This window comes from Lytechinus variegatus, chromosome 10 (genome assembly GCF_018143015.1).
Source record: "Lytechinus variegatus isolate NC3 chromosome 10, Lvar_3.0, whole genome shotgun sequence".
Taxonomy (NCBI): Eukaryota; Metazoa; Echinodermata; class Echinoidea; order Temnopleuroida; family Toxopneustidae; genus Lytechinus; species Lytechinus variegatus.
This window is the reverse complement of record NC_054749.1, coordinates 13,319,841-13,334,605: the sequence shown is the minus strand read 5'-3', so window position 1 is coordinate 13,334,605 and position 14,765 is coordinate 13,319,841. Positions and strand designations below refer to the sequence as shown.

Below are 14,765 nucleotides of genomic sequence, written 5' to 3'. Positions count from 1 at the left end.
CATGCATTTTTTTTTCAAAGATGATTCGCAAAATGGGGGTGGGGCCTTTACGCCGGCAAATACGGTATTATTAAGCAACGGTTTTTGTTCACCAACAAATGAATAAAATATGTTGGCAGGCATTAAAAAAAAAACCAATGTCCTACGGCGCATCATAAATCCGCAACACGAAAGACGTCCTTTGCAAAGAACACCCCCCCCCCCCAAGATAATCAGTTTTTGATCTGAGAGGAACGACGTACGAGACGCGCGCTGCAAGAAAAACTTGTTTTTCATCCTAAGCCATCGTGCGGGCTTGCGGGCTGGATATATAAAAATGGATCTAAAGAAAAGTGAAATAACTTCTTATGCAAGGTGACAGAAAATTCAAGACAAGATTTTAATCCAAGGATGAGCATCCCGATGAGCATGCAGGGTTTAAATACAAACGCCCTACGACGTGAGTAAAGTGCGTGGACAGAGCCGTTCGTACCATGCTGAGGCTTTATGACGCACCCCTAAGGTGTCTGAAGCCACACTGAAAAGTGTCAGCATAAAACAGGCTGATTTAGGGGAAAATGTGGCACATATTTTTCGGGAAGTTCAGGCTATTAGAAAAATGTGATCTGAATTGATAATTAACTTGTGTTTGGCATGTATGGAAAGAGAAAATTCAGGGGCTTCTTTTGACAGTAAGGACAAGTTTATATGATCATTCTAAATAAGGATTTAGAGATAAATTGCAAACCCTTATTTTTGTGTGTGTTGAGATTGCCATTTCCCCATGCGTTTTCTATGGGAAAATGAAATTTCTGTTTTGCACAATTTTTTCACTTTGTCGCAATTTTTCATTGTGATCTGGTTTCCAAATCTTTATAAAAATCATACCATCAGAAAGAGCATAAAAAATCCTATTTGACTCTTTATGGACAAGTTTTTGGCATTAATAATAAATTTATAACAGCCCTTGGAAGCTAAAAATTTGGATTTGTGTGTGTCCATTTCTTAACTACACAGTCTATGGCAGAGAAATGCTGAAAAATTACCTAATTTCATTCTTCTTTTTTGCAGCCAATAATTGGATTTTTTTCAAAAATGTTACATTTCTGTAAGTCTGAAGGTCATTTCTTTTCAAATTCACAAAGAAAATGTGATATTTTCTTGAAATAAGAAAAATAATTTTTTTCTCCAGACACCCTATTATGACGCACGCCGGTAAAATGACTGACTATGACGCACCTATTCTCCGTGCTCTGACTGACCAATTGCCTCCATGACGGTACCCTGAGTCACTAATTTGTTGGTAAATGACCCACCCATGACGCACCATTCCCGGGGGTCAAGGGGTGCGTCTTACAATTGATAGGTGTATTAATGCCAAGAGGGAATATAAATTTGCATTTTGGTCACGTTAATTTTCAAAATTTTTATCACTTAAAGACAAAAATTGAAATTTAAAAGCCCAGACGGGGTGATTTTGCATTGCAAGTCCCCTAATGGTGGCAGCACGATAGCGAGCCATCTGTGTACGAGGAGAAAATTTAAAAAAATGTTTAAAAACTCCTCGAAACAGACGGCTGCCAGCTGTCTACCCATGGCCATGCATCATTCAACTTTCAGAGACAAGACATATCGACATCTCATTCTCAACATATTTTTAAATGATTGAATAACTAGTAGTGAGCGACTTTCCAGGACCATCTTCATTTTAAGTTTGGCGTTAAAATCGTGTAAAAAATGACCTAACACCAACACTGAACTTGAATTTTTGAAATCACATACACTGCCTCTGTCACCTCGCGCGCGCTCGCTCCGCCTCCGCTCCGGCCTCCGTGGGAAATCGCCTCAGCTCCCTGACGTTAATGCGTTCCCACATATTCAAGTTAATGTCAGTACCAACCACGCCAACTGGGAAGTTTCTTACAGCTGTTAATTTCTCATCAATAGCAAAAAAATCGTATTCAGATCTACTTACCTTTCGGCATTTTAGCATGGGACCAACTTCTGTTATTCCTCAGCTTGAAATAATTGGCAAAAGTCAACAATGATCAATAATCATTCATGTTTCAACCTTTTATCTTGATCGATTGACTTGATTTGAGTTTCTAAACTTCGATTTGAATGAACCGCTGTTTTGGGAGTGCGCCCTCTGTGAAAATGAGTGGTCAGCTGTCTAGAGAAGATGAGGGAATTGTCAAAAAATTACTAATTAAATTGTTCGCATTAATTATTTGATAATGATTTGATGATGACGATTATAAAGTTTAATAGGTTACAAGTAGCATATTACAATATCAGAAGTTCCATTTGCCAAAGAAGGGAGAACAGGACATATAGCTATAGAGATGCAGTCGAGCTAGGGGATACCCCCCTGCAAAAATGGAAAAGCAAGAGAAGGCCGTCATGATTAAAAAGAGGCAACAAAAGATTAGACACTTTCGTCTTTATTATAGGGGGGTGGCATAAAGCGTTAATTTAACTATTAGAAACCCGCTTGAAAAAAAATGTAAGAGACTATAATATCAAGGGCTATATTTGAATTGAATTGAGGGAAGAAAATAAAAGGGGAGGGGATTAAAGTGAAGAGGGTTCCACCTGTTTATATATCTATATTCTACAACCTATAGGGCCTACTGGTGACCTTGAAATCATTATTCTCTTTAAAATTCTGAAAGATGAAGAAGGTAATATGAAACAGCAACATAACAACAACAAAAGAAACGATGCAAGGGAAAACACCCATGACAAAAATAAAGGCTTAATTGGTTAGTAGTAAGCCTATTATATTATTATCTTTATTTACTTTAACGCCCAGTGATGTGAGTCGAGAAGGGGGAGGGGTGTGATAGTGCTCACAAATTAGCAGAAATGCACTAAAGACGTGTGAGCAAGTGTTTCAAAGTTGTAATTAGCACTACCATATGCATATAACTATGGGTATTTGGCGAGAGTCACAAATCTGTGATTTTCAGCCAGTTAAGTGTAAGACCCAGAAAGTGGAAGGAAAATTTTAAGACAAAAAAATGTTATCATACCCCTCCCCATCTATTCCACTTGCAAAACAAGAGAACAAATTAGAGCGAGGGGAGTAATTAAGGATATGGCGCCTTAATTAATTTCGCTATAGATTTCCAAACTTCATTTATATTGCACTTGACCTAGCCTAGCTTGTCCCCCTCTTGTTTAGTCTTGTTTTGTATATACTGCACTTGATCCCCTCAAAGAGGCAATAGACGTGCAGGCCATTCATGCAATTACTGCCGCTACATACTTGTTTTAATTATCATGACTTTTTGCTCAGCTGTTTCTTAAATGCGACTTGACCGAGTGCATTTTTAGTAATAAGTAAAACCGAGAACGTGAATTCCACTCTATAATAATTGTGCGGGATAGTAAATTCATTTAAATCCAATGATTCGATAAGTCACTTATAATCTTTTGAAGAAATCATTTTGAATATCGCATCACCACTTACACATATTGCAAATTTGTCATTAAGCACAGGAGTTTTTTCCAAGCAAAATGAAACTTGCAAAGGTTATTCCTATATACAAAAAAAAGATGATTCTTCTTTAATGAGCAATTATAGACCCCTATCTATTCTTACAAGCTTTTCCAAGATCATTGAAAGAGTTGTTTATAATAGATTGCATAGTTATTTCAATGTCAAATAATTTACTAGCCTCTTCTCAATATGGTTTCAGAAAAAAAATTAATCAGATATAGCACTTATTGAACTTTGTGATAAAATCTCGGCTTCTCTTTCTGGGAGTGAACATGTACCTGGTGTATTTATGGATATAAGTAGGCTTTTGACACAATCATTCTATATTACTGGAAAAATTGAAATATTATGGCTTACCTGGAACCCCCTCTCGTGGTTAATTAATTATTTTTTATACTGAGAGCAATACATATCTTATAATAACGTCAAGTCATATATTTTACCTATCAAATGTGGAATTCCCCAAGGTTCAATTCTTGGTCCTTTTTGTTTCTTATGTGTATGTGTAATTCGTCTTCATTACTTCAATTCAATTTATTTGCAGATGACAAGAATGTATTTTTTCCCACCATGACCTTCTTCAGCTTATTCTGTTTCTGTTATGGTAACTCCCGTAGGAACTCGACAGGACAGCATTTTGCTGGTAAACGCCAATGGCAGAGTTGGGATTCGAACTCACAACCTTGCGATCATGAGTCCAATATTCTAACTATGAGATCTACTAAAGTAACAAGTTATCATTAAATGTAAAAAAATAAGAATTATATTTTATATACTTTAAAAATAAATGTCGAATATTGATATAAGGTACGTCCTTTGATATTATTATTGATAATATGAAAATCTATAAGAAAGAAACAAGAAAGTTATAAAGTAATACTCTCGATGATAAATTAAACTGGAATACATACATAGCTAATATTGTTTCTTCTGTATCACGTGGAGTCGGTGTATTATATAAGGTCAGATCATTTATTCCTCATCAAACATTATACACTATATATAATTCTATCATACTGCCTTACATTTCATATTGTAATGTTGTATGGGCTTGTCAAAAAAAAAATCAACTCTTTATTTCTTCTGAAAAAGCTGTTCGTATTTGTACAAACTCAGTCTATCGAGCTCATTCAAATCCATTGTTCCATAAGCTGAGAACCCTAACCATACACGACATTTATTATTACCTTCAAATTGCTCTTTTTATGTACAGATTCCAAATCCGCGAACTTCTAAACAACCTTTTTAAAAATGTTCCGTTTCAAAACATCTATTCATAATTGCCCAACCAGAACCCTACAAATATTCATTTAGAAAACCCATTGCCAATAGATCTGTTCGACATACTGGCCCTGACATTTGGAACTCTCTTTCTATTTATATTCGTTTGTGCCCAACGAAAATTCCTTTAAGAGGCAAGTTAAAAATTTCAAAATATGAAACACAAGGCTGATAATATTGTCATGTTGTATTACCGCTGCATGGTTTCATAATATACCACTACACATATGTATTTTTTGCTACTGTTTGTGATTATTATTACACAAACAAATACCTTACCAACGAGTCTTCTCAAAACATGATGTCTTGTAGTACCTTCTTCATGTGTCTCTTTTTTCTATTCAATTCTCTCTCTCCGACTCTGTTTCTCACCTCTTACTCTTTCTCTCTCGCTCTTCTCTGACCCCTTGATCTTCGCATCATTGAATGTATTCTTTTAGCCAATGTTTAATTTATGTATCTATGTATTTTTCTTGGAACATCTTTTTCAAGCTCATAGAGCTTATGATGCTCTACTCATGTATATATATAATATGAATGATTATACTAATATAAATGTTATGTAATGCTGAAAATCATATATATATACATATATATATATATATATATATATATATACATATATATATATATATATATATGCATGTAGAATGAAATAAAATAAAATCAATGGATAATAGAAAATGTTAGATAAGTTCAGGATGCGAGTTTGAAAGTTTTGCTCATTCCTCGGATTGTATATTTTCTTTTGTATTAATTGTACCTTTTGTTTTGAACAAAATATTGGCGAATGCCAGTGACGTTCTAATAAATTCAATTCACCATTTCCCAAATCTTAGAATCGACAAGCCACTTTGTAAAGGTTTTACTCTCTTTTACAAGTGTCATTTACGTTGAGCGGATGTGATAAAAATTCTAAAAAGTCGCGAGAGAGCGAAAATTTTGACCACTTTTAAAAATGAAAATCTAATTTTGTGAAAGATTTCGACATGATATTTAACTTATAATATAAGGCAAATTTGACCTTTGTCTTTTCAATGTTTTCTTTCTCTTTATTTCCTTTTTTGAGGGGGAAGAGGTGAGAAACTTTTTGGCGGCCATAGCCCCCAAGCCTCCCCCCATAACTTTACGCAAGTGGGCCAACTGCAGTCACTGTGTGGCAATTAAGAGACCAAATAGCGTTATTAGGAGCAATTGTATGCGCGAGTATCCGTTCAGACACGCAGTCGCAAACAACCATCTCGGGTTTTGAAATAAAGGTAGTAGATTTAGATGCTATCATAAAGTTGTGACTCCTGCTAATATAAAGCTCATTTCACAATTAGTGGTGCGACTGCTTACAACCGTTGCGATTCTGTGCAACATAATATTGTGACCAAGTGATCGCAAACGATCGCACGAGCAATAATTGTAAAAGCCCCTTTAATACTGAAACATGGAATATCTTTCTGTGTAATGTTCCAAATCATCGTACGAATGCCTATGTCAAAATATGTGTCTATGCTATAATCCTTATAGAATAAAAGTGAATTTGATATCTAGTCGTAAGACATCATACAGCAATCGTTATTGACTACGATATGAAACTAATTTGGTCTTTACTAAAAAATGAAGGCTTGCTTAATATTCTTTCAGATAATTTGAACCACAAATAAAAGGATACTTTTCATTCACGTTTCCAGCAAAATGAGCAAAATACGATTTGTTCCAAAATGGGATCGTTATGGAAGCTTAAAAGTGCCACCGAGATGTTGAGATAATTATCTTGGCAAGTCGACATCTTGATAGAAAAGATCAGATGACGAGATCCTGGATCTCCCCATGTTGACATCTTTTAGAAGAGATGATCAGATGACAAGATCTTCGATCCATGATCATGTCATCTGATCATGTCTTCTGAAAGATGTGGACATGATAAGATCCGGGATCTCGTCATCTGGTCTTTTCGCTTGCAAGATGTCGACTTCCCAAGATAATTATCTCAACATCTGGGTGGCACTTTTAAGCTGCATAGATCGTGGACCATGCAGTCGTAAAGTGGTGGATGATCGGCCTGGTACACACTATGCGATCCGTTGCGATCAATATATTCATTCTCCTCTCTTCATATTTATTTTCCCCTTTTTAATATATTTACTACGTATAGGCTAGTCATATGGGTCCTTTGCCCCCACCCCCCTGGCACCGCCTATCATGCTGATTGTGTCATTACGTAGACTATAACAGAGTATAGGAATTTGGCATCTCTAATGTACAAACACATATATAATATACCAGTATATGTATTCTGTTTATGAGAAAAAGGGTGAAAATACAGGTCCGGGTTGCTGGTATCACGGACATATTCAGAGGCGGATCCAGCATTCGCCGATGGGGGGAGGGGGGTAGGCGATTTTTTTTCGCCCATACTTTCCCCGATCAGCCGCTAAAAATTGATTTTTGTTTGTTTCTTTGAAGAGGTAGTCCTAACAGTCACTTTATAGCCTTTATTCTGTTTAAAACATAATTAACATATAATAATCTCATGCATTTTGTCCTGAAAATACGACATTCTGGACTGTTTGTGATCTTAAACAAGATGCATGCGTAACTAATATGACTGCGAACGCGAAGCGCGAGCAGAAAGTTTTATTATATATTTTAGCCTGATCGAAAAGGGACCTGATTGGGACTGTTTGCAATCATTGATTAGCCATGAAGACAATACATATTTCAACAATCAAAAATGTAAGCGCGAAGCGCGAGCTGAAATTTTGTTGACGTTCTGACCTAAAAAAAGGAATTCTAAGCACCCTATACAGTGCGTATGAAAAAAAGTTTACTCTTTGAAAAAGACCTGGGAATTAAAAAATATACAACATGTGGGTAATTTTTTCACATATTCTCTTGGGTTTGGGTCTCATCTATCCAATGAAAGTAAAAGTTTTGACAGAATGTTACACTTGAGTGAGCACTGTCCATTTTTGTAAAGCTCGCAGAAATCTGTTTGCGCAGAAATGCTTGTTTTCACGCTGTGTCAAGGGGAAAGGGCGAAATTAAACTTACCCTGTCAAACATTTCTCATACATTTTCCTTGCACTTTTAGTCAATTAAAAAATAAAACGGATACATTCAAGCATTTGTAACAATTTTGCCACCCAAATTGAAATTTCAACACTTAGTAAGCACAACCTTTACCCGTTTGTGCCAGCTGGATCTGAGGACATTACTGAATCTGAACAAAAGTTTATATCAGACATCTCCAGCATTTTTTCACTAAGTTTTTATCATTTAAAGTGGGTTTACATTTCATTTTTCATTTAATACTTGTTTCTCCACACTTTTCCCAAGCTTGAAAATGATTAACAAAAGGAAAATCAAGCCTATAAGCCATTTCATGTAAATCACAGCTCAGTGTAAAGCAAATATCGTCACGATGGCCTCGGTGTGTGAGGGAGTGGGGTGGGGCGCAACGCACTCTTCGAAGTGTTTTCGGCAAGGAAACAAGTTAAAAAGGTAAAAGATATCTTCAAATCAATTTACTAGCTAAATTCTACATGTTCTTCATGATTAAGGTCTACTTTTATTCGCATAACTATTTCAAAGTTCTGCGCAAATCATTTTTCACCAACTTTTCAAAAGTAAGTAGTGCTCACTCAAGCGGAAATATTTTTTGTCAATTATATCGTCAGTTGCTTAAATGGATCTGTACCAAGGTTAAATTAAGGAAAAATCTTCAGGAAATTACAAATATATAATTTTACAGGATTTTTTCTAAGTGTAAACTTTTTTTGATACGCACTGTATAACTAACCGATTGATACGAGCGGGGAGGGCGATGAGATTTAGACCTAAAAATGGGGCACTCTATTCATGCTTTGTAAATCATGAAAAGTGGGCAATTGGGTACCTTCTTACATAGGCCTACATAATGCCAGCGCGAAGCGCGAGCAGAATTTTTGCTACATTATGATCTGGAACGAGTTAATTCAAATACGTTTTGATTGAAGAACAAGCTGCGTACCTCAATAAACATGCGTGTGCGTGTACTAGATTTAGACCTATAGAATCTGGACATTCTAAATAACATTTTCTATTATAAAAATCAATAATGCGACCTGACAATATTTGATATTCCGATCTGAAAAGAGGGTCGTTCAAGCACTGTGTAGGAAAATTGTGAAGTGGATGTGGATCGCACTTAACCATGTTAACAGCTCAATATGTAAGCGTAGCACGAGCCGATATGTTTTTTAATTATTACCTATAAATATAGGACCGGGACATTCTAAGAACATTCGTCATCATAATTTATGAAAATGATGACTATCTACCTATTCCTATTTCTTAGCGCGAGATGTAACTTGTGGATATTCCATTCTGAAAAAGGGACACTGATTATTCAGGAATTCATAAAAATGTTGCAGAGAAAGAGAGAAATTTGTTGATATCAAGGCCTGAAAACTGGACATTTTAATCATTTTTGTAATTTGCATATGGGTAAATATATTTTTAAGAATTGATGCGAGCGCAAATCACGAGCCGAAAATTTTCATTGATAAGTTGTCATGAAAAGGGGATTTTAAGAAGTTCGTTATATAATTATTACATAAGTCAAGATCTTCATGGAATACACAAAGAGGATAGGTACTTGACAATCAAATAATGTGAGCACGCAGCGAGAGCTGAAAATGTTGATATTCAGACCATAAAACAAACATTTTACAAAGCCTTTTTCCCAATTAATTTGTAAATCAAACAAAATAATGAAAGTTCGATATCATATGTCCGAATTGAAATATGTTCTGTATATTGACTTTAAACTTAATATTTTTAGCTCTATATCAGTCTATTGAGCAAGATATGTTTCATTGATCAGGCAATGCGAGTGCGAAGCGCGAGCGAAAATAATGACATGAAAGATTTTTAAAATAAATTTTCCGAGTCTTCTCATCTTATTTTATCACTTGTCTCTCTCCTCCTTATTTTCCTTTTCTTTTTCTCCTCTCTTTTACCTTTTTTCTTTCCCCTTTTTCTTTTTTTTTTGCTCCGCTAGTAGATGGGGGGGGGGGCCCCCTGGATTCGCCAATGCATATTGCGAATGGGGTCGGGAGGTTGACGGGGTACAAAACTACGCCACGATAAAAAAATCTTATGTGACTTCGCGTTGGATTCTTCTTAAATTACAGAATGTGCGCGCGACGATAACTCTAGCTAATCATCATACTCCGAGGGATCATACGCCTAACTGCACAATAATAGATGAAGATCGAGACTGGATCAGTGTTGTTGTCATTGTGACATTATTATTATTACACTTCACCGAGTATAGTACTAGTTACATGTATATTGTTTCGGTTGATCCGAAGCAATTTCTACTAAATATTCCCCATTCATGGTATGACCATCTGTGTATGCCTGGATGTGTGCATTGCACGTCGGTCGTACAATTTGTCATCGGGTTTGACATTAACGAGGCGTATTCGCCGTGGCGCCGCCAATCCTATGATAAGGAATGCGATGATGGCGAGCAAATACACTGACTATCGGTGCGAAAGCGATTTCTCGATGACTTCAGAACATCGCTCGTCTGCAGCTATGGACGATAGCAACGCAATGCAACACCATCGTCTGCAGGACACGAAAGAGACGAAATTACCGGGCAAAGACTACGGAGCTTCGGATAAAGACAGCAAAATCATAATGGATGAGAGTGAAATTTCGTCTTGTGCGGAAGATAATTCCGTCATGGACTCAAAGTGGGATGTGGTGACGACGGATGAAATGAGATGTTTAATTAATGACCAGGACCATCATCAACATGACCAAGGCCAAGTTACGGCGGTAGAGAGAATCATGACCAAGATTGGAGTCATGTTGCAACCTCGATTGATTGGGAGACTAGGGGAGGTCCCATCTTCTATGACAGTGAAAGTAGTGAACAAGAGATAACCGATATGAAACATTTACAAATTGATAGGAGCTTGCCTTTCAAGAGTATGAGGGCGAATAATTAATTAATGCAGATTTTCAGCATATTACGTTGGCAGGGCTCAATGCAAGGATCGACCGCGACTACGCCAAGGGATTTGGAATCCTTTGAGCAGAATTATTATCGGAAAACATTTTTGGCATGAATACCACATTATCCACTTGCTCTGTCATTAAGCAGAATAGCAATAACAAAAAGCAACCTATATGTAGTATTATCTCAAATGGCCGTTTGGTGCAATTTTGACTTAGTGCTTAACTCGAATTAAGGAGGCAGTATATATAGGTTAGTGTCATAATCAATGCACTGTGAGCACCCATGAAAAGGTCTCAGGTAGTTGGAACTTGAACAGGCGATATATAATAGCGGAAACTGATGGAATCTGGAATCATGTAGGTCAACGGTATGTGATTTTTGGATGGCAATTGTGTCGGCCGACTGCATGCTCGGAGGCCGGGAAAAATGGAAGATTTCTATGGAGCTGTAATCTGAATTGGTTATTCTCTCAGATTTGGATTTAGTATTCTCTTCGGATCACGTGATATTGACTCCGCATAAGACCAAACAACAATCGGTTTGGTATACTCATTTTGTCGGCATGATAAATGATATACAATAATGTTCTTTGAATGACAAGAAATAGGTATTGACGACTGATGGGAATCGGCAACCATATAGGTCAAGGTTTATTGATTACAAGAAATAATTATGTGGAGAATTTTCGACAATTTCGAGTAAATTAAAATGGAAGATTGCGATTAAGAGAGAGATGATAAATTACTTTGCATCAAATCTACGTACATTTCAACTTGCCTGTGACTCTAACGTCATTGAACACTGAATAGAGATAAGAGAATATTATTTTCTCTGTGGATATACATAATTAAGATTAATACATGTATCTACAATTTATTTACAGAATTGTTCCGCTGGATTGATGTTCACAATGCCTGAGTCTGAGATCAAGTTTTCGCTTTGGTTCAAGGAATATTTCCAGTAAACAATTCATAATTCCAACATACAATTAGTGAAAGAGTGTGGTCAATTAATTTAGTGCATACTTAAATCACTATCTAAAAAGACTGCATCATTCTCCCTTTCAAGTTTTTCGCGTGCAGTATATAGATCGCAAGGCTGATGCACTCAACTATACATATTTCTTGTTTAGTCAGATCAGTGGGCTGATGTTAAATCGTATTGATTCTTTGGTTGACCATGGATCCCGATTTCTTTGTCAATGGACCCCTTTGAATAGCTCTTTGTCAAAAAGGGAAAAGCGCTGACGGCAGAATCGGTTAAAAAAGCATGTTTACCCAAACTGATCATCACAAGAAACCAGTCTCGCATGTTTAAATAACGCTTTCCAATGTTATCTCGTGTCTTCTATCTTTGATTGAAGACACACGGCTAATGATGCATTTGCTAGATGATTGATGAAAACATTTCCAAAATGTCAAAGATCCTAGTTTTTAATCATGGGTGACACCAGGGGCGGCGATCCGGGGGGGGGGGACATTGCCCCCCCCACTTTCAACTTTGCTCCGCCGCCCCTGCATGGGTGACACGATATCCCAGCGGACATAGGGTTGGAACATGGAGCTATTATAGCTCTATGGTTGGAGTTAGGATTGTAATAGAGTTTGGGTTCAGAATACTGTAATCATAAGGATTGGAGATTATTTAGATGTGGAGGTGCAGATTTTTCATCGAAGCAAATTGTCGCGGAGCAAATTGAAAAGTTGGATAAGAAAACATAATGTTTATCGTATTTAGCCGGGGTTGTTATTTCCCCCCAAAGCTTTTCGTTTAAAGACGAGCTAGCCAAACGTTTAAGGGTATATGTTTTTTCCCAAGCTTTTTACCCCCCCCGGGGGGGGGCACTTCCATTCACGAGTGGATACCATGCGCGACCATGGGGTCTCAAAAAGCACCCTAAACACGTAATTTCCATATTCTGAAAATGAAAATGAATTGGCGTGTTAAACCCTACCCTTAACAAGTATTGGAAACAAAACGATACTCTTGGCAAATATTAACTGAAAATGAACCCCTAAACAAGTACAGGAATGTTTTATTTTTACGTCGTCGGCTTTACCTTATTTGGTTTATTACGACCCCACCTTCTACACCTCGCGCAAATCGGACTCTAAACACGAAGTGTTGGGGCAAAAAGGACATCCTTTATAAAAATTTAATTTAATTTTATCATCCCCGCAAATTCGACCCTAAACACGTAATTTTTCTAGCGAAATAGATACCCTTTTTCATAATTTTTGTGTTTTTGACACCCTTATCACGTTACGTACGTAACGTGCCCTATCGTGAAAAGACATCCCTTTTACGTGTTTTTTGGTCGCGCATGGTATTCACTCGTCAATGTAAGTGCCCCCCGGGTTTTTCCCCCGAGGTCATACTTTGGCGACAACTTGTTTTGGGGGCAAAATGTGTAAATAAAGCTCGCGAAAAAATTGTTAACTTAGGGGGTTATTTTGCACGAAGAGAAAAACTCGTCAAGTTGGTGTTTGGAAATTACTTGGTCATGCGTGTTACAGCAATCACAAACTTAAAGGTCAAGTCCACCTCAGAAAAATGTTGATTTGAATCAATAGAAAAAGATCAGACCAGCACAATGCTGAAAATTTCATCAAAATCCGATGTAAAATAAGAAAGTTATGACATTTGAAAGTTTCGCTTATTTTTAACAAAATAGTTATATGAACGAGCCAGTTACATATCCAAATGAGAGAGTCGATGATGTCATTCATTCACTCACTCACTATTTCTTTTGTTTTTTATAGTTTGAATTATACAATATTTCAATTTTTACGAATTTGATGATTAGGACCTCCTTGCTTGAAGCACAAAATGTTAAATTAATGGAATTCCACGTGTTCAGGGAGGAATGAAACTTCATTTCACATGACAATGACGAGAAAATCAAAATATTTCATATTTCATATAATAAAATACAAAAGAAATAGTGAGTGAGTGATGTCATCAGTTCCCTCATTTGCATACCGACCGAGATGTACATATAACTGTTATGTAAAAATAAGACGAAAATTCAAAATGTCATAACTTTCTAATTTCACATCCGATTTTGATGAAATTTTCAGTGTTATGCTTGTTGAATTTTTCTCTTTTTATTCAAATCAAGTTTTTGTTGGGGTGGACTTGTCCTTTAACTATCTCTTACCAGCAAAACGTGAAACCAGATACGCACTTAGAAAAACAATGCTCTTGACTTGCCAAAGCGTAGAAACCAATAAGTGTAAAAAAAAAAATCGTTTTTGCCCTGGTGCTTATATAATTTCCAATGATAATTCAAGTTTTGTTTCAAATTCTTGTTTTTGTTTTGACTGATCATGGCATTATTATGGGCATGCAATTTTTATGAATGTCCGTGTACGTGTTTCTCTTTTCAAATGTATAATAATGATAATTTCTTACTTTAGATGTTTTTAAGATACTTTTTAATATGATGTTTATTCAATTTGTTATCTTTGTAAGATATGAAATTCATAATTGTCAACCACTTGTATTTATACATAATCCAACCTTGTATTCGGTTGCAATAAAGTTGGAATTGAATTGAATTACCCCTAGCCGTAATGACTATATACGTCCTCATTATTTTGTGGAAAAGGTGATAAATTTCTTACACATTCGATTGTCCATGGTTTTAGCAAACACGTTGAGAAAGTGGTCAGCTTCGCAAGATTTATCTTTGATCGATTTCCTTTTATAGTCCCCATCGTATATTTGTCTTGTACGTGCATCCCCATGCACTCAATATGAGCACTGGGAGGAAACTGAGGAAGGAGTTCGATGCATTCGAGGCCCGGCAATGGCTCGAATTGCGTATATACAGACCGCCCGCCCAACGTTTGCCCCCCGTAGGTACGCTAGGGACAATTTCATGTAGTAAAATACAAAGGAAATGGTGGGAATACGGCATGGCATCATCACCTTGTTCATTGCATATTCATCATCAGTGAAGACGTGCATAAATGTAAATGTCTAACCGAA

The 14,765-nt window shown here is 36.6% G+C and overlaps 1 protein-coding gene across 1 annotated transcript in view; it reads right to left on the bottom strand.

The window, feature by feature from the left end:
• LOC121423357 (WD repeat-containing protein 90-like) overlaps positions 1-2,103 on the bottom strand; it is a 62,181-nt gene extending 60,078 nt beyond the window's left edge. Inside the window, exon 1 of the mRNA XM_041618712.1 lies at positions 1,955-2,103. Coding sequence (XP_041474646.1) covers positions 1,955-1,964 — 10 coding nt within the window. The 5' untranslated portion in view covers positions 1,965-2,103. The remainder of the gene's footprint in view (positions 1-1,954) is intronic.
• Positions 2,104-14,765: the final 12,662 nt, after the last annotated feature.